This window comes from Lepidothrix coronata, unplaced genomic scaffold (genome assembly GCF_001604755.1).
Source record: "Lepidothrix coronata isolate B3197 unplaced genomic scaffold, Lepidothrix_coronata-1.0 Scaffold133, whole genome shotgun sequence".
In the NCBI taxonomy this organism is placed as follows: Eukaryota; Metazoa; Chordata; class Aves; order Passeriformes; family Pipridae; genus Lepidothrix; species Lepidothrix coronata.
In genome coordinates, this window is record NW_016690313.1 from 709,860 (window position 1) to 734,929 (window position 25,070).

The 25,070-nt window shown below is 36.4% G+C and overlaps 1 protein-coding gene across 1 annotated transcript in view; it reads right to left on the minus strand.

Annotated features, from left to right (window-relative positions):
• Window positions 1-25,070, minus strand: part of ELP4 (elongator acetyltransferase complex subunit 4) — a 142,196-nt gene that overhangs the window by 64,258 nt on the left and 52,868 nt on the right. The window contains exons 8-9 of the mRNA XM_017826969.1: window positions 18,773-18,971; window positions 15,934-16,040 (exon numbers count right to left, since the gene is read on the minus strand). Coding sequence (XP_017682458.1) covers window positions 15,934-16,040; window positions 18,773-18,971 — 306 coding nt within the window. The remainder of the gene's footprint in view (window positions 1-15,933; window positions 16,041-18,772; window positions 18,972-25,070) is intronic.

Here is a 25,070-nt window from a genome sequence, read left to right on the forward strand (position 1 = left end):
ACAAAGGAACTGATCAAGACAAGCAGATACATGCCCATAAGTCATCATAAACAAACTAATATTTTTTTAATAGATGATGATTTTAAGAACCAGCAGTTTACCAGTGTTTCAAGATTCAGATTTAAGTGTATTGTAAAAATATCCCAGACTGCTAGGCTCTTTGTTTTAAAATTATTTTAAAATCTGCACTCGCCTGTCATGTCTGATTTGTAAGTTTTTGCATAAAAATTGAGAATGTCTAAGTCACTGAAATTTATACTTCATAATTCATGCTTCGTTTCGGGAATTTACACAACTCAGCATCAAATTCCTTTCATTCAAGATTAAAGGAAAAAGCTCTAACCAGCATCAATCCTTACTTTAATATGAATAGCAGGATGTGACCTTTTCATTTTTTTAAACTGTTGATGAATTTGCAGACCCCACCAATTCAAATTGGAAATTCTCCCTTAATTTCTTTGGCACTGCAGTGGTAACAGGATGGAGCTCCTCTGTCACCCCTAAAACCCTTCAATATTGCTTTATAGACCATAAAACCAGTACAGGTATTTAATACATTATAGCAGACTAAATACATTATCCAGACTAAAACTTTAAGAAGTTATTTTTTAAGAGGTCATGGTTAATACCAAGGGGAACAACAACAACAAAAACAAAGTTCTGGAACCATCTAGAAACCAAACTACAAAGAACTGGAACATGTCATGGCAACGTGATGCCAACAGCTGTGGCCAAGTGGGTTGAGCCAAGCTCTTGGTAGGCCAAGCTCTGCTTGGTCTACTGGGTCTGAGATGGTGATCTTGCTTTTTGTAGCCATGAGAGCTGGTTTAGAGTGAGCAGCACCTACACAGGACACTGTGTTGTGCCACAGAGGCACACTCAAAGGAAAAAGGTTGAGAACAAAACCAATTAGAATAAATAAATGAATAAATATGGAAAGCAGGCCCTAAACTATGGGTAGGTTTAGTACACTGCTACTGCAACAAGTGAACTGAGCATGGCTGTGTGGCTGAGTTATTCTTCCCTGCCTTCAGAGCAGCTCGTTACCAAGATTAATGATTTATCTATTCAAAAGAGTCCTGATTCTTCTGGACTTGTTGGCTGGAAATGCTGCAGAAAGCATGATACCCACATTACTTACCTTCCTCCCCACAACTAAAATAGATACACGTACAACATTCAGCTGTCAAGCATTTCAGAAAGATTATTAATTCAGCTTGAACTCAAATCTGCTGAATGAAAGTGCTTTAAAAATGCATTTCAGTTTTAAGGAGAAAAGTACTGCTTGTGTCAGAAAGAAAACGAGGCTGATAGTGAGGCCTTTATGAGTGTGCCACCCAAAGTCCCCTTTTCAGCAACAAGAATGGACTGTACTTATCTGAAAGGACAATGTGACTGGGGATCTTTATGCCTCTGTTGGAATACAAAAATAACAGCGAAAACACACTGCTACACAAAACAGTGAGAAATCAAAACATATTCCAGAATGTTCAATTCTTCACTATCTGCATTGCCATAGAATCATTGAATATCTCTACTTGGAAGGGACTCATATATCCAAACAGTGTATGTTCAAATCAATGTATTGAAACTACAGCAAAAAAAAAAAAAAATTATCTACCTAGAAACAGAACTTTATTACTCTAACTATTCAGAAACTTTGTATTTGAAAAATTAATTATGTCTGATAAAGCTAATCATACACATCACTAGTGAAAAGTAGCACTTTTCATGACATAGGCTGTTACCTAAAATATTATGGTAAAAGTGACTTCATACCAAAAGGACAATACTTAGCAAAAAAGGAAACTACCCAGAAAGAAAGGGTCTGTTTTGTCAGATCATATTTGTGCAGACAGCTCTTTAAACCACTAAGTATGCACAATATGAAAAAATTTACAATCTGGAAAAAGAATTAAAAGATTTCTTAGATGACAGACGATTTTGCTTTGCCATTCTTACTTCAGTTCTGTATAACCAAAAATGCTCCTAAGCAGGTGTGAGCTTTGGTGATGGGCAACAGAGTAACAGGTACTTTGTCTGATGTTTGCTGGTCTGTTAAAAGCATAATGTTCTAATGAACAGTAAGTTATGTTTTAAATACCTCTGGGATTTTTATCTCCCACACATCCAATATTGGATGCACTGGTTTACCTCAACGAAAGAGTTTTAACGAAACAAAGATAACAAAACGCTTCCCAAACCCACAATGCTTCCCAAAACCAAAATGCTGTGGTTAGGAGAAAGCAGCAGCCACGCATCTGCAAACGAGGAAGTCTAAGGGGGGAAAAAAAAAATAAAAAAAAAATCCCTGCCTATACATGCTTTTGCTAAAAGTCTCCTGACACAAATAAAAGGATCCTCCCCAACATATGGAGGAGCTGCTATGCCCTTCCGGGGATGGTCTGTAGCTATGTTCACCTCAGGCACGCCAAGGAGAGGTGAATTGTCAAATGTAATTTCAATCACGGGGTGGTTTTGGTTGAGGCAGATTAGTTGTACGCAGCGGTGATAGATAGTTTATCCCAGCCCCAAACTGCCGCTTGGGAAATCTTGCACGCAAACGAACAGGAACTCAGTCATTATTAGTGTCAAGAAGGTACACAGAGGCGAAATTTGGTTGGCAGCCAGGCAAGATGAATCAAGGCGAAAAAGTGACCAATTGCATGTTCCAAATGGAAATTGATAGGCTGGGTTGTAGTTTTGGAAGGGTTTTTAAACACCAGGAAAAGTCATACATTATTAATTATTCGGAGATAAATATTTAAAGAGTCCTGCTCTACGGAGAAATACGATTTTTAAGTCGATGTAAATTACATGTATAGCGTCCTAATTTTAAGCTTCTTTATCCCAGAAGCTTCACTATGACAGTTCAGAGCATTTCTCAATATATAACTTTAAATACTCCCGTTCAGTAAAAATATTGCAAAGCAAAAATTATCCCCCAAATAAACATTTTAAGATCAAATAAAAGATATATTAGTTTTGCTGAATTATTTGTAAGCAATGCAACCATTGGCACCCCTTAGAGTGGAGTATAATGCCTCCATATTTATCACCTTTGCCTTTTCAAAGGTACCTAAATATTTAATGAACTAAACAGTAAAATCCACCTGTGTGAGCAATCACAATCCTTGGTTCTCTAAATAAATAGCAAAAAATTGCTAAAAGAGAATGTCCTCAAGTTTCATTGCCTGAAGTGATACGCTCTGACAAATCTAACAGCTCTTTCTGTGTCATTCCTAATGCACTTGTCACTCAGTATTATCCATCCTCATTAATGACAATGGGAAAGTTTATCTTGGGAACACGTTTTAAATCATCCACTCTTTACAATAGGACCATGAAATCTCTTACAAAACATGAGGCGGGAACTACTCTGACAACAAAACCCCTTCCTGGCAGCTTTACTCTTAATTCCTGTTCAAGGAATAATGTGTTTATCATACAACCATACGGAACAATGTATTAGATGAAACTTGAAACAAGAATGGCTGGGTTGATTTTTCAAGATAGAAAATAATTTTACAATTTTTTTTTAATGTTGAGGACAGTAAATCTTTTAGGAACGTAATTTTGCAGGGAACCATACCATTTTTTAGGGGGAAAAAAGAAGGTTATAAAACCCTAATAAAATAGTTTTGAATCTTAAACACTTCATGTAAACACTGATTATTCTCTAAAAAAAAAAATATCTCTAAGGGACTATTCCTGACTTTTTACAAAATCTGCTTTATTTATAGATATTTTTACCAAAAGTCTGGAATGTACGTACAACAATACTCTAGTTATGCCTGATTTTCACTAGTAAATATTCCAATTTGATTATGAGTTCTGAAAACTGATACCCCCCTGTGCCAGTGCTATGCACTTGCAACAGATGGAATGCAAATATTCACTTTATTTTGGATGCTCTAATGTAAAAACTGAAGCATTCATTGCTTTTCTTTTCATCATCTCGACTGTAACACCACCACCAACCTTCCACAAAAGCAACAGGTTAACATAACCTAACTTTCAAACACCACTTCTCTGACTGCACCTTCAACAAATGCTGATTTTTTGGATCAATTTGTAAAGTAACAACATAATTTTGAGATGAAAATTGGATTAAAAAAAAATAACAAAAAAGAAAGAAGCTGCAAGGAACTATTCCAGATATTCCTATTTGTGTGAGCACAGACAACTACACTGAACGTGCAGGATAATCTTGTCCTAAAGGATGCAAATTCACACCATGGTGTAGATGGATCAGAAAAGACCATGGAACACATAGAATCTTTAGTTCAAAGGAAAAAGTGCTTCTTATGTAAGATTGTAAGTAATCCACTGACAAGATCCTTTCACTGTAACCTTTCTACCTTAGAGCCTTACTCTACTAACACAGTAAAAGTTCTCCTTTGTAGGTTTAGGGGCGTCTCAGTAACGAGAATCTAACTCTCAGGGCTCTTTGGAAGCCAAAATGCCCTTTTCAGATCAGCAGAAAACCAACACAGATGCACTTCCATCTCCAAACTGTGACTTTCTACACTGTAACTCTGGCCTTGAGAGTTTCTAAAGCAGCCCATGTTTTTGTAGGACAGACAGAACACAAAAAAGCCAGTTCTTCTTTCATTGTTTCCACAGGTTTTCAAAAACCATAACAAACCAGAAATTTTCAGACTGTTGCTGAAAACTTTAGCAGGCAGTAGTGATTTGTCTTCTAATTCTGCAAAAATTCACTTTATTAATAGAAAAATTAGAAATAATGTGGCTTTTCATTTAACTGATGAGAAATTAAATACCTCACCAGTAATTCCTTATCAAAATGTAAAGGAAACCTAAAAATAACAAAACCTAAGCAGGACACTAATAAAATAAATATACATTAATGCCTACCTATTTAAAAGTAGCTACTTTAATGATATAAATACAACCCCCCCCCACTTAATACATTTAAATATTATATTAATTTAAAAATTGCCTCTTAAACAAAATATGAATTCCATTTAATTATAAAGCTCTGCAAAGCATCAGGAATCTCCTTTTAGTTACTTACTGGAATATCTGCACACATTCAATATTTATGCTGTCTTTCTCTCTATCCATTTTTAAACAGAATTAAAGGAGTAGCTAAAACTCTGCCAATAAAATGACAGGAAGGCTATTTTTAGTCTAGATGATGTAGACCAAGCATAAACAGCCCATGGCTATGCTACTATTGAGGATCAGATCTAAATGCAAATACTAGATTTCCTTCTTATTAATTCCTATTTTTAACAAGCAACAAGCATTAGAAGTTATACGCTGGCTTGTATCTCTCAGTAAACACTCATCCTAGAATGAGAACCATCTTCCCCTACCTTATAGCAAGAAAAAAGCTCATGTAACTCCTGCCACACTGCTCTCTGGTAGCAAAAGGTTTTGGAAGTGCATTAGAGGCAGCACAGGAAGCCTGTAACCTGCCCAGAATCACGAAGCTTTATACCAAAGGGTGAGAAGTACTGATTAAGAAGTATATGGTGTTGCCTCAGGAGCTTTAGATTGAAGACCTAGGTGTCTTAAGAGACTACAGTGTTTATTGATTAAGCAATACATTAGTAATGAATCAATGAGGGGGGAGATGAAGTTGAGGGATCACACCACATAACAAAGCTCCAAAAATAAAATGCTGCTCAGTTAGTAGCATATGGCTCCTCAAGTGGCCCAGGGATGTGTTTATTCTATACACACATCAAGATGGGTACAAGCTGTGGCTTCATTTCCAGCAGACTTTTCTCAGTCAGCATGGACAGTGCAGCTTCCCCACAGCCTGCCTGGCTTCTAGTCTCCATCTGCAAGGGAGCACGACCAATCCAGGACCAAACCTACGCCTTTTAATGAAAAATCCAAACAGAACAAGGCCTTCCTTAGACCACACAAACTTCAGGTTGCATGTAGAAGCCCTTCAAAGCAAGGAATGCCAGTAAGACTCAGCACACAAAGCAGAGCTTTTCCTCTTGTTCATCTACTTGTGTGTTGGCTCATAAATAAAAGCAACTAAGGGCGCACGTCCAAAAACTACACTGGAACAGTGTAATCCTTGACTGAGAACAGTGGAATGCAACTGCCATTGTTAAAGTTCTTCTGCCACTCACAGAGCCCAAGTGTATCTGCAAACTGCACAGTTCTTTGCTGCTCCAGCTGGAGAGTCTGGAGCCAGAGCAGACAGGGCAGGTCACTAAAGCTGCTCCCCAAACACGTGAAATGTTTTGCTTACGAATGCACCATTGCCCAAAGGCCCAGGAGATATTCTGGGTATATCACAGAGACTTCAGAAATCCCCTCAAAACTCAGCTGCCATGGCCAAGTCCTCCACCTCAAGGCATTCCTCCACCTCACACAAAAGCTTGTCTTTTCCAGAACAAGTGAACGTACAGCTCCTTAGCAAAGATTACTAAGGATCTTAAAACTTTCAATATTAAGCAATCCGGTCATTTTAGGAATAGCAAGCACTGTTTTGGATGCAAGACGAAATGGATTTCTCCCACGCAGCAATGCTCACATCCTCCCACTTAAAAGTGATAAACTGGTTTTTATTTTTGTTTTCTACTCTGTTACTTTCAAACACGACTCAAGCAGACACACCACTCAAAGATCACTGGTTTAGTATGAGAAAAAAGGTAAATCCATTTAGCAACTGTTTTGTAAACATGAATTTTAGGAACATCAGAGTGAATTCTTCAGTAATTTTTGCCACAGCAGACTTGAAGCATGACAAAGGTAGATGAAGAGCCCATAGACAGTATTCTCATAAGCTAAAAACCATAGATTTCTCAAACCTCAAATACCTTAAATGAAACATTTAAAGTGAACTGTTTTCATCAAGTGCTACCAGTTGTTTCCTGAAAGCCAAGCAGCCTATGGCTGGTATAAGTTGGCACCCAAATTCATTTATTTATGTATTTATGGACATCAATAAAAAGCTTTATTGTACACTATACAATTATTGATTACTTTCCTCAGAAGGAAGGAATGAGGAAAGAGGGAGTTGAAGTGCTATTTGGCAATGCCATTCAAATTCAAGTTCTTATTCTGGAGGGGATTAATATGGTGCCAATGTTAAGGTGGCCAGAAATACCACTTCAACTGTAATAAATAATGTTTGTCTTCTTGGAGACAGTCTCACTTGATATTTCAACATGCAATGGGAAACTTCAAAGCACATTATGCATGATACAGAATCCTTTGGAAATCATATGAAATGCAACTAAGAACAAGCAAATTAAAAAAATAAATAAATAAACCCATGCAACTAAAACAACAGTGAGAAAGACGGCATGACTAAAATCTAAGTTTACTTATGCCTTGGGCACTGTAGTCTTCAGCCTTTGCTTAGGACAAGCTACTTTTTGCATAAGTCTCTTGGCCAAGAATATAAAAATAAAATGTACTCTGGAATTTAGTTACAAATAATACCTCATAATATGGCCAAAGCAAAAAGTATTTGCACAACACTTATAGAACTTTTCTTCTTCACCTACAGTACTTTGCAGTGTATGTATATTTTTTTCTTCCTGTCTCCTTTTGGCACTTTCATTAAGTCTTCCAGACTAAAAACAATAGGACTAGTTTGCTCTTAATAAAAATAATTTAAAAAACCCAAGTTCCCGTATGTTAACAGTTGAATAAAGGGCAATATCTTTTCATTATACAGCAAAATAAATAGATCAGAAAAATGGTATGGAGCAACTTTTGCATGGGTGAAAAATTTAAAGAAACCGTAAATTTGTGGTTTTCGTACAGATTTATGTTCATCCAAAATCATTAATATTTTCAAAAGACTGCAAATGTTAACCCTTAATCTTGACTTTGCAAAGTTACAACAAAACACTTGGAACTCGTTTGATTAAGCATGTTACTAGTCCCAGCAGACATTTGGTCTGTTTCCCTACAAAATGACATTTTAACCCTTTCCAAGTATTAGATGTGGCTATCTTACACTTCCCTAGTTTAAAGAGTAGTTTGAATCACTTTCTACCCAAAGATCAATAATCAAATCCATAAAAACCAGTACTGAGATAAGTAGATCAGATGGATGCCCATCTTCCATGAGATGTAAAGTCATCCTACTCCCATTCTTTTCATTAACAGACTGTATTCCTACTTCAGTGCATGTCAATGAGGCTCAGGTATGACACAGACCAGTGGTTGAAAAAATGTGACTTTCTATCAGCTTTAATTTTTATTTTCCTGCAATTACAGAGACATATAAAATCAGAGACCTGTTTCACTGTGTAACAGCCTGATTGAATTCATTATTCTCTGTAAGATGAGAACATTATACAACTATGAAATATCATCTTTTTATTAAAACCTGTGATACTTTAAAGAGCATTTAATGGAGGTGGCACTCAGTTCCTGCTGAGAACTACTACAAATATGGAGCTTAAATCCTTTTGCTTCTTAAAGACTCACCATCAATATCTTTCTAACTCATGCCCACGGATCTTTGTCTAAAAAATACTGCTAATCAGAGAAAAATACAATCCTCATAGACAAAGAGTTTTTTAGTCTTTACCAACCAACATGTTTATAAAAGATGTCCGTAGTCTACCTGCCTTCTAATAGTAAGAAAGTGGGAATATGTCAGCTGCTTTATTTGTCTGGCAAATACAAGATAAGCTGACCCATTTATTTACAGAGTGAACAGGCCAATCCATTTCATGCTGCAACACTGACCCTTAGCACAGATCCTGGGAATGAGCAGCCCATTACAATATGTACAAGTGACCTTTAATTGCATTAGTGACTTTGCTGCGTGTTCTTCCATTGCGACAACACAATTATGGTATAAATATTTCTGAACTCCATAATTATTTGTTTAAGTAAAAATACATACGAGTTCTGTTGGCTAACAAGAAACTGCAGATGTGCTGTATTACAAGTGCTTAAGTTTTGAACAACCAGAGTTCTCACACTATACTGTTAAACAATCCATAAGCCAATACTAATGACGAAATAAATTTCAGGGCAATACAAATTTTCATATGCAATCTAAAAGTTAACACTATCTTCCTGCATTTGTCTTCAGACAAATAATTTAATAATTTAATTTACATCACTCAGTATTACACAATAAGAAGGTGATATTTTCAAATTAAATTTTTCCACAATGTTCAAAAGATACAAGTGTTCTGAATTTCCATACAGTGTATAAAATTGATCACTTGATTTCAGTTCTATGTACCATTAGCATTCAGAGTGGTTTTCTTTCCAAATAGGAGCAGTGCAAGTATTGTTTCACGTCAAGTTATTATAATTTAAAAATATTCTCCCAAAACTTTATCTAAATTGTACTGTCACAATTTTAAACACGTATATTTATTCAAAATTGTTTGAAAGAATGTAATACATTTTTGACAGGCAGTCTTTTACAATATTGAAATCAAATCCTTGATTTCATCAAACCCTTCATATTCTGTGCCTTATTCCTGGAAGGCTCATGCCAAAATGATTTAGTTTGATTTTCTTTAACAATGGTAGGTTGGCTTGACAGCATCTGACAAAACAATTCAGTGAAGTACACCATACCAGGTAAAGAGAACCTGAACTGGCTACTAGATGAAATAAGGCAAAATGGAGCTTGGTATTATGACAGAATCAGTTTTGCAGGAGAATATTTTTTTGCAGTATTATTAAATTTAGATTCATAAAATGCCACGGTATTATACTTATTGTCTTTTGAGCTATGTTTAAACAAGCCAGTGGTAATGGGAAAAATGGACAGGACAAATCAAGGCAACGGTGGTTTGACTGGCATGAATTTCAGCTGAGTTTTATGACAATGTTTTCCCTGTCTCTGTTAGGAAGTTTAGTTTTACATGCAGAGTTCCCTGCATTCGGGTCCCCCAGCTCAAGTGGAACACCCAGCACTAGGGTTTGCCAGGTATGATGCTGTCTGCTCAAGGCAGGCTGAGGAGAAAGAGGTTTTCCATGCAAGCCCCAAGGGTAGTTGTGTTCTCAAATGCATGGGCATGAGAGGCTCCCGAGACTTAATTACATTAGAAAATGAAAGAAACACACTTTCTGTATCGCTTCAGAAAAGTTCTCCTTTGAACCAGGAATACCTGTGAAGTTACATCCCTGCTCCAGGCACTGGGCAGCCAGGCAGTCACAACCCACTGGCTTGGGAAAAGAGGGTTCCATTTTGAGGTTTTAAGGCCCTAACAGAGGGTCAAGTCTTGCAATGGCACCAGTGCACAACCTTAAAATACAGAGTTGTTTTTATCTATGTACTAAGGCAAACAGATCAGTATTACAATATGTATCACATAGCATATATTACCTCTGGTGTAATTTCCTTATTTTACTGATGATTGCTATGGAAGTATCACTTTACTTAAATTTCTAATAAACCAGTGTTTTGCCTTTGGTCAGTTCTCAGGCTCAGTGATTCTTTTTGTTAACACATGGCCAAAAATAGTTCATTAATTCAAATGCGTTTATTTACGAAGTTACTCAGCTTTAGAAACATCAGTGGAATATAATCAAGATTAGGGTCAGCCATTACTGAAAACTGCTTCAAATTGTTTTGGAAGAAGCTAAAAGAAGTGATGCTTCTAATTCTCACGGATATAGAGGTTGGTATGGCACACACATGTGTTTTAAATATATACTGATACCATATGCACTGGTGACAGGGTTGACTTGTTCCTCCAGAAGAAACAGCCTAAACCAGTATGTCTATACCTGATCTGGATGTGTTTAATGAATAATTAATCACAAAATCTTTCACAGTTCTGGCACTCAGTGACATCAGCATCTCCTGAGTCACTTAGGACCAAACCTATGTGAACACCAGGCTGAAGCACTGCAGATACTGTTCTGACCTGGTCTTACCCACCTGTTTTGGTAAATAATCTACAGCAGTGGCTAATCACACTTCCCCTTTGCAAAATAAGTTTTACCACAGTGCAGTCTGTATAAAATAAGCAATGAAAAGAGACAGACTGAAAAAAAAAAGAAAAAAAAAGGTAGAAATACAGAGATTTCAGATGGAAGCTACCTAAGATGTATTTCCTGTTTTTAATTGACAAAATCACCATCTTAAGTCTTCTTTCAAATACCAGTGTTGGACACGTAACAGACACGAGTATCTGGAGTTGCAATTATATCTTATTTTGGAAAACCTTCATTTTCTTAACAGTCCTTTACTGCTAAATGAAGGCAAGATATTATTTTAACGCCTTTGGAATCATATGTTTATTTTTACTTCTACATAGACCCTAGTGCTGGGTTTTGTGATTATGTTTCCTTGCAAAGCCATAACCTCTTACTCTGGCAATTGCCACTGGGAAAAATGCACTGTGGAGTGCTCCATAGCACCATATTGTATCTGCCTGGCACTGAGAAACCAGGCACTTTCCTGCCACAGCACCCCTCTAATTCTGACTTTCTTCTCCTGTTAGGAAACACCTCTCAGAAAAGAAACTCTTGAACTCATACATTAAACTGGGAACTTGGTTTTGCTGTATGGCAAATCTTTATATCGTTTATGACACTTGGTTTCAAACTGAGCTGGCTTTTAAAGATTTTTATTCTGGGTTGAAGAGATGTTATATAGCCACTACAAAGAAAATATTAGCTGGTTCTGACTTGTGCGTTGATAAAAAAATATATATATTATCATGACTATTTATTAGACAAACTACAATACAAAAACTTGTAGGAAAAAGCTTATTCTCTATACTATTAGCAATTCAGTGTTAATTGAAGGTTTAAAAATTAAGCAAAACTCGGGAATTAAAAAAACCCAACCTCACAAACTTTCCTCTTTGCAAGCATTTATCTGAATTTATCAGGAGATTTAACTTTAAATAGATAATTTCAGGGGTTTGTGTTGTCCAGACAACAACAAAGGGAGTTAATCAAATATGAATCTTCTCCAACTGTCTTGTCAAACCAGGTAATGATGTCCTGCCAGCCAAACTCAGAGGGAACATGTGAAACAAATACAAAAGTAAACAGGCCTTAAGCTGCCCAAGGGAAAGTCAGCAAGATGGCAATTTCAATCATTTGGAATAATACTAAAGCAGCCTTAGGCTTTTCTCAGAATGGAAACATGTCACTGTTACTGCAATATTTGAACAAATCAGACTGCAAAAGAAAGGAACACTTATGTAATCGCGGCCATGGAACAGTGCTTTACTCATGGTGAGGTGGAAAATAATTAAGGAAAATGCTCTTTTTGCCAGTAATTGTAAATGTACCTAAATCAGAAAGATAAACAATGGTTCCTTAGAAATTTGGAGGAGAGAAAACACCAAATTTAGGCACAGATTTCTTTAGTTTTGACACAGGAGGCTTCGGAACAACAAAGAGAAAGTTCTATCAGATAAAACTATGAATGTAATGCTCCTACAGAATTTATCAAATGTTGATAAAAGTTACACTGAGAGCTACAAAGAAAGCAAAAAGCACTTGGAGAACAATTCTGCCAAAAAAGTTTCACTAAGACAGAACGTGTTGTCATATCGTCTAACTGAGAAATCAAAAAATATTTCAAATATTTGGGGAACTTACCTAATCAGTAAACTCTCAGTATGTGTCTAGTCATGTAGCCATCTTTTAGTCAATCATCAGAAAATCAAAGGCAAATTGGCATGACTCAACCCAAACTTTAATACCGCATGATTGTGTCGTGTAAGCTTGTTTTGTGCGAGGGCTGCTGTGGTTTTAGCAGAGAGATTAACGACCGGACCTAAGCTGGCCTCCAAACCTTGCCCTGCTGATGCCTCAAGCCCTTTGAAGTCTGACCATCATACCTGGCAAAACAACAGTGGGAACTAGGCTGGTGTCAGATCTAATCAAGTTTCCTGCCTCAGCATAGCTAACTATGGGGTACACTAATTGGCCCAATTGCGGATTATACCTTTTGCTACAGATTCAAGACAATAATTTAGTCAAATGATGGTTTTTATCTCCTTCTAATTAAGATTCCAAAGTGGGAAGAAATAGGATTAGACAGGCTAACTTCAAAATTGTGTCCTTTAAAGTGGTATGCACATAAGATAGATCTCTGATAATATAGCATATAATAGTATATTGCTGGTAACTAACGTGTGAAGATTTGGGAAAGCTTGATATAGCTACTGCACCTTTCAGGATAAACACATAAGCTTTCCTGGAAAAGTTCTGCTTCACAATTTATAAATGGAAAATGAACACTCATAAATATTCATCAAAAACCTGTTTTCACCTTGAATTAAAAAAAAAACCTTTAGAAAATATTTCAGTCAATCTTATTTTGAAGAAGAACATATGAGAAAAACTGAAACAGTTAAATGGTTCTGCAGACTATAAAGAGGCGGAGTCCCTCCCACAGAACTGCAATCTAATAAAATGGATTTGACATTTAAAGTTTTTCCCCTATGAGGGCCAAACTATAAAGAGTTATTTAACTGGTGAGCAATCCAGAGATGAGAAAATCCATGTCCCATGCTCTTATTTTAAACTGCACAAAAAAAAAAAAGAATGGTCTAGTGATGAAAACCCTTTTTGAAGAAATTTTGCCATTATTCACAGGTTTTGTATTCCTAACTTTTCTTATGTAATTTGATTTTGAAGTGGCATTTCAAGTAGAGGTCAGTATTTTTACCCTAAATCGTGTACATAACTAAGCAGAATCTTTCCAAAAACTTTAAGGTACTAAACATACATTTTCATTTCACATTTAAACTCCACACTAAAGAAGTCACAGACTTAGCTGTAACTGTTGCTTGTAATGCACACTGTTGTGCTGCTTTACGTTTTTACCCCCAGAACCAAAACTGACTGCTGATGCATCACATTCTAACTCCAGAAACACATTTTAGAAGACTGTCTTCACATCCTTTCTTAATTCAGCTTTCCCTTGCTCCCATTTTCTTATTGACCTTATTGCTCCAGCCAGCCTGGCTGTAGTCTGCTTTCCCTATGCACGTATGAGGAAGAAAAACATATGTACTATAGATTAGTGAAACGTGTACAGGAAGATCACAGTAGGACAGTGATCCAACATGTTCAAAAAGGGCTAGTTTGTGTCAGTTCAGCTTACAGAAAGCATATCTCCAACAAAAGCTGAAGTTATTCAAAAGGGGCTGCAGCTGAGCAACGGAGGGAGAAATTATACAAGTGGGTCATCTACGCATGTCTGGGGCAACAGGTTGTTTCAAGAGTTCCACCACGCTCCTGTTCCCAATGCCCCATGGCTAATTCAATTCTTTTTACAGAGTTTCCTGCTAAGGGTTTGGGTTTTTTTCTTCCAAATTACATTACAAATTAGAATCTTGAATTCGTCTGATGGAAAAAATTGTACTCTGAGTTGGGATTCGTAGTGAGGGAAAAACCCCCAAATATCCTAATTCCTAGCTACAATAAATGAGAATTTACTATGCTGTGAAATGAGGGTGCACGCTTCTCTGCACTTCTGAAAACAGTAAGAACATTTGTATTTTAAAACCAAACACAGACTATTAAGGGTTTTGTTCCTACTGTACCGCTCAAAAGCAGCTGTTAAAAGGCTTTAATACCTCACAAAGCCTGGTTTCACTAACCACATTCTCTGGAAAGTGACAAACATTATAAAGGAATTGTCTTGGGGAAAAAAAGCCCTCCTTCATGTATTTGCCTTTAAGTGGCTTCTGAAGAGGATACCTCTAGTTGAGAAACTTCTAGCACTCATGCAGAGATGACCTGCCTGAAGAACTGGCTGCCTGATTAACTATTAACTACTCTCAATAGGATTAGATAATTAAAGACATTGATGACCATTAATTAGGAGGAGGGCACCTTAATTTGTCACTTGATAGGGCCCTTTCAATGATTTATAGGTTAGGGCTACTTGCAATTGTGAAGGGAAGGGGGCAGTGAAGAGAGAGAACCCTTAAGTTACCTTATCAAGTGGCCAGCTAAAAAGGGCAGAGGGTCAAATAAGGGCCAAAGTGGTCACTTAAGGGTGAAGTCCCAAACACCAAAGCAGTGCCAAGCCACATTGACCAGCATTTGGTGATGGAGTAAAAAATATGCTAATTTATTGGTGGCAATTCTCTCTTTTTATGGTTTCAAGCAGTTAAGACAAGTGGCCTGCTTAAGAGCTTTTCATTTGAAAAGAGATTAAACAAAATGGTTTGTCAGGGATGCTTGGCTGTTTTATGTCTTTGTTAAAAAAAAAATTTGCCCAGACTGTACCAATGACTATCACATCACCCCAAAAGCCATCTTCCATCTCTAAGCATTACTGGGTTAATAAATACATCAGCTCTAATTGCTTAATAGTGCTATGTTCATTTGCTCTTTAGCAAGATTAAAATGAAATACATCTTTTGTATTGCTGCCTTCTATCAGGACTGTCTGCATAAAGGTCACAGAAAAAAGTTTAAATTTAGTAGGAAATTTACTTAAGGACATTAGTGTAAATGATACTGTGTTTAAAATGACATAAAAGAGCGAAAGGTGATTTCAGTAATGCAAAGAAAATGGTTTCTGAATACTGATAAGGACACTTATCCCTCATACCACACACAATTTTAGGCAACATTATACATTAAAATCCCTCTACTGGGGTAATAACATGTAGCTACTTTCCCACCCACTAACACAAGTAAGAGCAAGTCATTAACATTTAATTAAATATGCTCCTGACATCCTTAGAAACATGTCACGCTTTGTTATTGAAGGTTGTGGCCTACTTTCTATGTACATTTTAAACCAAAATAAACTATTTATAACAGCCCGATTTAGTGCAGCAAATGAGACATTTTTAATCAGAAGGCATATCACAGTATTTCATAAAACCCTTCTGAGCAGCAAAACCAGAATGAAATGAATTTACAACGTCTGATGCATATTTTATGCATTTCACAAAACGAAACATAAGAGACGGGATTAGCTCCACCTTTTGGGTTCTAAATAGTGAAACGATGTTTCTCTTACCTCAATGGTGAACAGCTTCCTTTTTAATCTAAAAGCAAGGTCCTTCGTGTCTGACACGTCACAGATCAAGCTATTAAGCCGAGGAATCTGATGTACATGAACCAAACCTTGTGGAAAGAAAGAGTAAAGGAGGGGGGTGAAAAAAAAAAAAAATTAAGAAAACGCTGTCATCCAGATGCATAAATTAGAGTCTTACGGCAGAATTCTGTATATTTACACACACTCATCCTCCCCTTTTTAAGCTGGAGCTTTACTACCAGGAGCAATGAAGCAAACGGTGCGATTATACTCAAGTAATCAAGCAGAATAAGATAAACAGAAATCCTTGTGCGAGGAAAACTAATTGCACTTTGGTACAGAAGTACAGATGTAAAGAGCGATCTTAATACTTGTCAAAACTACAGCCGGTTTGTGTGTGATTTTCTCGTGTATTTACAGTAAGCAAATATGGCTATCACCTTGCATGCTGCCCACGGCACCACTGAGTGATCTTTATTTTATTAAATGCACCAGTAAGCAGCCAGCAAAACAAGGCTTATGGGTTACTGATAACCACTGAAGCTCTAATGAGAACGACTTCGTTTTTTGCCCTGGAAACGGCTGGGAAAAAAAGTTTCTGGAACCCTCCCCCCCCCCCGATTTAGATCATGCTTTTTAATAAATTTTAACCCCTCTGCCATCCTAGGAGAAATATGTTTTCTTCCTGCAGGAGGCTTCTCTAGCTGTTCAGATGTTTTTAACAGTACTAGGTGCACTGCAAGCTCTGCATTCTGTCAGCTGCAACTCAAGCTGATTTTTTCTGACAAGGACGCTGGATGGTTTTTGTGCAGCCTAATATAGTCTCTGAACAACCTGAGGGTGATTTTCTACATCTGAAAAAACCAGGAAAATTCTACAGGGCTTCTCAATTACTGGCCTATATTTGCTATTCATAAAGCCAGCATCTAAATTGAAATTCTGAATATTTAGAAAAGGCATCTTACTTGAAAATGGCAGCTGTGGGAAAATCCCCAAACATTAAAACCCTTATTTAAAATAAAGCAAGTATTTTTTGAGGCATTGATTAATTTGTTTTAACTGAAGTTTCCTAAAATTGAAATAATTTAAAAAGCGTAATTTTATGGGCACTAATCACAAAAATTCTTAATAATATTAGAAAAGCATTTTTATAATTTGAAACCTTCCATCCCTGCCTCCAGTCCAGTGATTCAGAAGAAATATTTGTTAGGCTTTTGAGTAGAAAATCTAATTATTATATATAGGAACAGCAGGTATAACATAGGGTTGCTTAGATGCAGTATTGTAGAAATTTTATTTAAGGATCTTCTATATAATTATTTTGTTATTTTACTGGCTTTTCAAACATTTAAATTTCCAGGCAGCTTAATAAAATTATTAATGCAGGATTTATTAAATAATGCAATAATGTAATCAAACTTCTCCCGAATCATGTCAAAATCTTTCATCATCTGCAGTAAATAAATCATCTTAAAATATATTCTCAAGCAAAAAGAATCCACAAAGTTAAAACCACTAGAAATACCTTTTTTTAGGCTTTCAGATTAAGATTGTGTAAGCCTCAAAAGCTATGTATATTGGCACATAATTTTTATTAAATAGTACCAAAAATGATTTAGCATACAGCTTTATAGGAAAGCAGGAAATAACTGCTAAAACACACATTGTCTTAAAGGATCTCTTCAGTACTGGGAAAAGGAGTATCAAATTGACAGAATTATGCTAGCATAAACAAAGGCCATATCACGATTATACAGTTGGAAAAATAATTAGGCAAATTATTCCAGCTTTTGTTCACGGTTTCTTTTTCATTCACCTTTTTTCAGAGAATGAAATGTGCACTTATTTTCATAGCCAGAAAGATTTTTCTCTGATTTACTAATTACAGCCTGCATACACACAGTGGTGTCTCAACACCACCTTTGCTTCTTTTTCTATATATTCTGTATAATCTGCTATGGAAAACACTGCCATACTCTCACATGTTTACAGTAGGTTTTGGATAAGCAGTTTACTTTCAGCTAAAGGTTTCCATGGAACTACAGTAGTATCACAATGATAACAGCTGTAATTTAGGCACACTCCGAGCACTGCTCTGGATTAGCTAAAACTGTTATTCACCGCTTTGGCTCTGCAGAACTTCTAATATAATCTTTTAAAATATAAACAGTTCCGCTGCAACAGCTGACAAAAATCTCTGGGAAACAGAATGTAAGATTAAACACCATTACAACATTTTGAAGACAAAACACTTGAAAGGCTACACGGCTTTTTACCAAAAACCAGTTTCATATTTTACATGCCACACATATTAATTTCTTTAAATGCACGAGTGCTGTGACTTTATCGCTGAAAAACCAGAATGTTATTTTTAGATATAGCTTACATAGCACACAATTTAGCAGTTTATTCGCCTTACTATAATATATGTTTTTTTCCGTGTTCTCTGTTTAAAACTTGGCAGATCAAAAGTATTGATTTCATGACAAGTTCAGCTCGCTGGTCAGATGATTGCCAAGCCTCCTCTGCCTGTGAATTCCCCAAAGCCTGCCTGTTGAGATGTACATCTGATTGAGCCATGCCTCAGTAATACGGCTTGACAACATGCAAGGAGTTGCCATGTTTCCTTTGCAGCCTTAATGCACTTTGCTGAAAATTCTCCTAACTCCAGACTGGTTAGGCAAGGAGGAACATTTAAGAGGTGTATTCTAAAACAAAACCAAATGCTGCTTTAGAGCAGATACCCAATTGGAGGGTAAGCCACTAAGTGCCCTAGAAACACCCGGGGCAGACTTTTTGCATTGCTAAAGATGGAACTTACCGTGGTAATCCTTGTACAATGGATTGGTTTCTCTCTCAGAGCCAATAAATGATTCAAGACCAACTACCATATCTGACAAGTTTGTTACACGTTCCATAATTGCTTTATTCTGTAAGACACGGAAACAAAATACGCATCCTATGTGATGAAAAAGGTAATTAATGTTCATAGGGTAAGTCTTGGTCTTCTCAATGGCAAACTGTGGGGAAAAAATAGGTCATCAATACTTAGGAATTATATTAGAGGGCTTTATTCCTTAAAAAAAAGAAAGACTTGAAATTTCTGAATAAAGAAAACATGTATTTGACAAGAAGAAACCATAAAAGGGCTAACTTAGCACTACATTTGTGTTTTCTTAAACCTTCATAAGAGAAGCATTTGCGCACATCAGTGATACTTAAAAAGCAATATATTAAGCTTATCTCTCATTGACTTCCACTATGAGTCAGATGCCCAGTTTTTGCTTGTGTTCTGAAAACCTCGCTTTTTAATACACTTAGGCATATAATTTCTAGCATTTGGAGCAAGCACAACCCACACAATTATTCATTTTGGTCATCAGTCAAACAACATGGACAACTCAAGCAATTTCTCCAGCATTTTTCTTTCTAAAAGTTCCTCTTTATCTTTACAAATCTATCTCTTCGTGCAGCGTTACCATTTCTCGATATATTTGTGATTTGTGATGCCTTATTTCTTGTGCAACAATGTACTGTCACGTGCCTTAAATAAGCTGTTTTCCTTAATTTCATATAGCAGACAAAGACATTCAAAGGTCACAAAAGAGATCTTCAGAGGTAAGTCAGAAAAAATGTTCTTAAATGCTCTGATGATGTCCCTATTTAATGAGAAAAGAAAGAAGAAACAAACCTATGCTAAACCCCAAAATATTTCTTTAAGATAAGAAGTAGTTATCCTAAAGCTGCCTGGACAGCTGGTATACTCTTGTTCTTGGTGGCTGTAGGTGCTATACTCATCATACCTTCAGGGGTATCAAGACCAATCACCTCAAAATACCCATTCCAAGTATGAGGAATTAGCTCTGTACCTCCAAGTCACAGTTTTGTATTTTTCTATTAATTTAAAAGTATTTTGTACATTTTACGGTTCTTTTGTAAATTATACAACTGATGCTTATTCCGAAATGTCAATGTAACTACTGGTAGAATTATTTGATAGTAACAATTTATCAATTAGGAGCAGGGAGAGGGGAAATATCCCCAGATACGTCAGAATAGTCTATGAATTGCACTGACATTCAGGTTTATTAAAATGGTGATCAATACACCAACTGCTTTTCTGAACCCACATTTCAATATCCCTTTATCTTCCAGCCACACTAAAGCTCACAAAGCAGACGTGAAAGGTGAAAATTTCCCGCTCTCATCAAAGAATAAATTGAATTCTATTTTCTGACCACTACACGAAGTTGTGGCCCGTCCTGCACAACCCAATCTGCTCAGGTTACAAGGCCCAATTCCACCGATCCCATGGCACCTTTACACCCCCTCCCTTCCCCACCTTATGGGCCAGATGGTATCAAATCCTGGGGAGGGGTCTCTTTTCAAAGCCGCTACTTGTGCACAGGCCAAAACTGTCTATCCCCGTGGAATCAGGGAACTTCCATTTTACCCACAAAGTCTGATGATGAATAACAATAAAGTGGTTTTATACTACAGAATTTCCTTTCTGAGGAATAACATAAGTGATCTGAGGGAAAAGAACACTGCCTACATATAAATCCCTAGACTTTGTTATTATATCCGCCCCTGAAATATTAAAGCTGACTTGCAAACTGTTTCCTCTTCTTGGAAGAGAGAGACAATGTACTATATTTTAATGGAAACTTGTGGTCACCTTTATTCTAAAGGGGAATCACATAAAGATGGTGCAGATATAAATCTGAAGTAGTCAGTGACTTCTATAAATCCACAGACCAGAAATTACCGTATTTTGCCAGTTCTTCAGAAGGCTGCAGGATGTTATTTGTATATCAAGAGAGGTAAAACTGTTAAAAAATAAATAAACACAGATGACTCCTGGAAACTAAGCTAAACTCTTCATAAAGAAAAAATGTTCCACCATTTGAAAAAAACACTTGCTGTCCATTCTTGTTTTGCTGTACATTAAAGTTTCTGCTTGCTGGTTTTGATAACAATGGGTTACGAAAACCGCGGATAGAAAGATGCTCGACCATCAGCAATGTATCCTCACCACTGATAGTCCTGCAAATCATCAGGATATCATCTTTCCTATTTGGTTTTAATTCTGGAAAGATTAAAGTGAGGGACAGCAGTTCAATATTTGCCTGACAGTACATACTTCAGTATGTTGGTTTCAGCTCTTCCTCTGAAAGGGTTTGCTTTCTTAAATTGTGCTCCCTTTGCCCATGTTGATTTTGTTTTTGTTTTTAAAGTGTGTCAAAATATTCCCCTGGCTTAATGCAGTGTATCTTGGGAAATATTTTGCACAGTGAATCGCCACACCAAAGAGACATTTGCTTATGTGGCATTGTTGCCATAGATCTGTATCTATCATGTATTTTCTAGTTTGCAGCGTTCAGCACATTAATGTCCAATCAAAGCTGACGTCAGCACACAGATAGTTGTGATGTATGGCATACTGACATAAACACACAAATCATGTTGCCCCATCTGGGCTTGAAAATTTAACAGAGCTCCAGATCTTCCTCCAGCCCCATACAAATCTACCTCCTGCTTCTGGCATAAACTTGGCAGCTCTGGAGGTGAGCCAGGACATGGTTAGGAGGGAAGCCAGGAATGGTGAGATTCAGGGAAAGAGTTTGTTGGCAGCTAGAAGAGGTATTGTTTTAAATTATACTAAAAAATGGAAAAAAAAACCCCACACCATCCCAATCTTGGAAAGTTTTCAGTCTTGCTAGATGTACTGCAGTTTTTCTAAATTAGTTAGTTCAGCCAAAATATAATTATTCTAACAACATGGTAGCAACCCTGTTGTGCAGGCTGGGCTGGGCATCCATTCTATATCCTACTTTGTGCTACTGCTTTAGACAGACGTTTTCTTTTAAGTGCAAACTTGCTATATTTGGGCTCAACCGAAGTGTACTTTCAAAACATGTCAAGAAAATGATATGGATATGTACATGGGAACTACACACACATTTAACCAGCTTTTGGGAAGGGCAATTATGGAAAAAGATTGCTTTGTCCTACTAATTCATTTTCAAAATGTACATAGCTTTGAGTAATTATCTGTGCATGTTTAAAAATACTTATTTACAACTAAAGCAGTTCAAAACGTCTCATCTTCTGTGTTTGAGTATAAAGCACAGTGTTCTACCACCACAAATACAGGGATAGCCTGTGTGCTCAAACTTACATCCTGAAATTAATATTGTGTATTTCTACTGGATTGAGTTCTTAATGTACCACAATTTTATCATTACTACTATTAATCAAGTCAATCTTGGTTCATCTGGATTCCGTATTAGGAAAAAAATCTGTCTTTTCTACTCTGCTCTAATTTCTAGTTCTCCTCTGATTTCCTGTCAAAATTTTTCCAACACCCAAAGATATATCCTCTCATTCCGTTTCTAAAGAAATTAAAAACCACGCAAAATTTGGGTAATAAAAAATATTTAAATTCTCAGTCCTTGCACTGCATAAGTAAAAAAAAGTCAAAGAATGGAAGTTTTTCTTAGAACAGCTTTGACTTTTCTCTATAGTACATTTAAACAATCTCAAAATTTAAAAGGAAAATAAGAGCCTCATGTTAAAGATCTGCAATGAGATCCAACTAGCATATACAGATACATAAATGCATATGTATTTAATAATAAATACTAAATACTAGCATATATAAATACATTAAGCTCTTGAATTACATAGGCTTTTTGCATATATTTGCATTTGTATTCTGATCAATACATTAACATAACTTTAATACTGACTGACTGACTTACATTGAAAATAAGGTATTTTGTGACCACGTCTCCTTTCAGAGACATCAGGCCTATATTTTGGTAGAGGGCTATATTTAACTGCTTCATCTTTACATTCTGCTAATACAGTCCCAGCACTGGTTTTATTTTAAAACATTTAATTAAGACTTAATACATTGAATCCTACATGACTTTCATTACCTAAAGCACTACTCACAAATACTGTTAGCACTGGGACAAACCCCAGTTTAAACAGCGAGCTGCACACGTTCTGTATGACAGCCCAGTATTGAAAAATGAATTCAGATTCGCCCCCCAAAAGTGTATTTGGAGGCAACAATTTGTGTTGTCACCAACAGGTGAATCCAGAGATCCTGACACTTCATTCAAAAGTCTCAATAATAAACAGCAGGCAAGTTCCAGCAGAGTAATATGAACCTTATGAACTTTAAGTGAATTGTGGCGTGTGAATTTTCAAGAAACGCTCAAAAATTCGTTGGTTTTTTTTTTTTTAAATTCTATTTAAAATATTCTGTCACGAAGCTGAAGTAAGCTTAGTACTACAACACAGCCAGCCACACTGGACCATAATGAAACAGTGGTTGGATATTTGATAGATGAAATAATTCTTGATATTTTTTGAGAGATTATCACACAATGATAATGTGGTAATGACTTCACAACATACAAATATTTATCACTTGTCATTACTAGTTAATCTCCAAAGGATTTTACATTGAAAAGATAAATTATTAAGAAGCGTGGCTTAAATATTTATCACCATTTGTTAATAATTACTGCTCAGAAAATCACAGAATTACCCACACATTTTATTTTGGTAAAAGAAGTTGGGCATTAGGTCCTTGTACTAGTTTTATAGAAGGATACAGTTTGTGCACTTTTGGATTTTTCACAAGTCCCAAAAATAAAAGATTAATAACTGTTCTGACAAAAAGTGTTAATCAATAATTAATAAAGACTCTAAACTATAAAATTCTATATATCTTCTAACTCCAAGATGACTGTTTACAGTGTTTGAACACAGCAAATCTACTAACTGAACACTGAATTTTGGCTCTAAAATGAATGTACACTCAGACCACTGGAATATAAGATGATCAATAGGACATTAAGAAATTTTGTTGTGTAGAAATTTGTATCAAGATCACAAGAAAACTGAACACAAATGCAATGTCTTTGCTGGAAAACAGATATCCTAGAAATATAATTAAAGGTTTTTCTACAAACCACAATGCCTTCAGTGATGAGAAATCTACATTTAGGGATTCTGACATTTTCTCTTACTTTTGAAGAACCTTACTGACTACAGCAGAACTCAGGTATAAGCATCCATTTGTATGGCTGAAACCACAGAAGCACTGATTTTTGGTTGACTGTATGTACACTGTGTTACATTAGCTGATTTCAAGCAATAAATAGTATCTTTGAATAATTTTATACAAGTTACAGAAGCAAAGAAAGGACGTGTAAGGAAGACACGAGCAGGCAATTAGATGCAATGTAGTTGTAAAAAAGGGAAGAGGGTAACAAAGCATCTGTTGGTCAATATGTTACACAACATATTAATTCCAGATTTTGGTTGTTCTGTTGAAGTTGCTTTTAATAATGTTTGTCCTGATAGTTGTCTATGGGAACTCTGCAATGTTTTTGCATGTTATCATACAAAATATCAGATGAAGGTGGATGACACAGTATTCAATTAATCTTCATAAATTTTCAGGAAGAATAATCATCTAGGAAATAAAAAACTAAATATCACACTAAAATAAAAATAAATCTTTGGATCTTCACTGAAACGGACTTGTGTGTTACTCGAGCTCTGGAAGCACCTAAGGCCAGCAAACTGTGGCATCTTACAAAATAAAAAGTATGTCTGTTTTGCCGTTGAAGGGAAGACCTAAAGGCCAACAGCAAAAGGAGAGGTGACTAAATAGAGATAAATTAAGCAAGTCAGTAACAGTTGCTGCTGCACCTAAAAAAATGAACGAAGTCTAGCAGTTTAAATCAAACTTTCCATCTGTTGATCTCCAAATGCTTCACAAGACAGGCAAACGCTGCATTCCTCCCTCACAAGTCAGTAACAAGCACAAAGGTGTCCTGTGAGTTGTCCACAGCCAAAAGCCAGTCAACACTGAGCTGGGATCCCAACTCAGCCTTTCTCTGAAGCCCTGTCTACCTGCCTCTATTTAAGGCTTGGTTTAGGAGGCTTTGGGGTATCAGGAAAATATCTGGTGATATCATGAAGGTGACGTGGGAGCTGAAGCCCAGAAAGCTGGGTGCTGAAAATCCTGTTATTATCTGGCTGAAAGAGGTGACAGATGTACAGCGTGTTAAAGGGTGACACTTTTTGAGCTG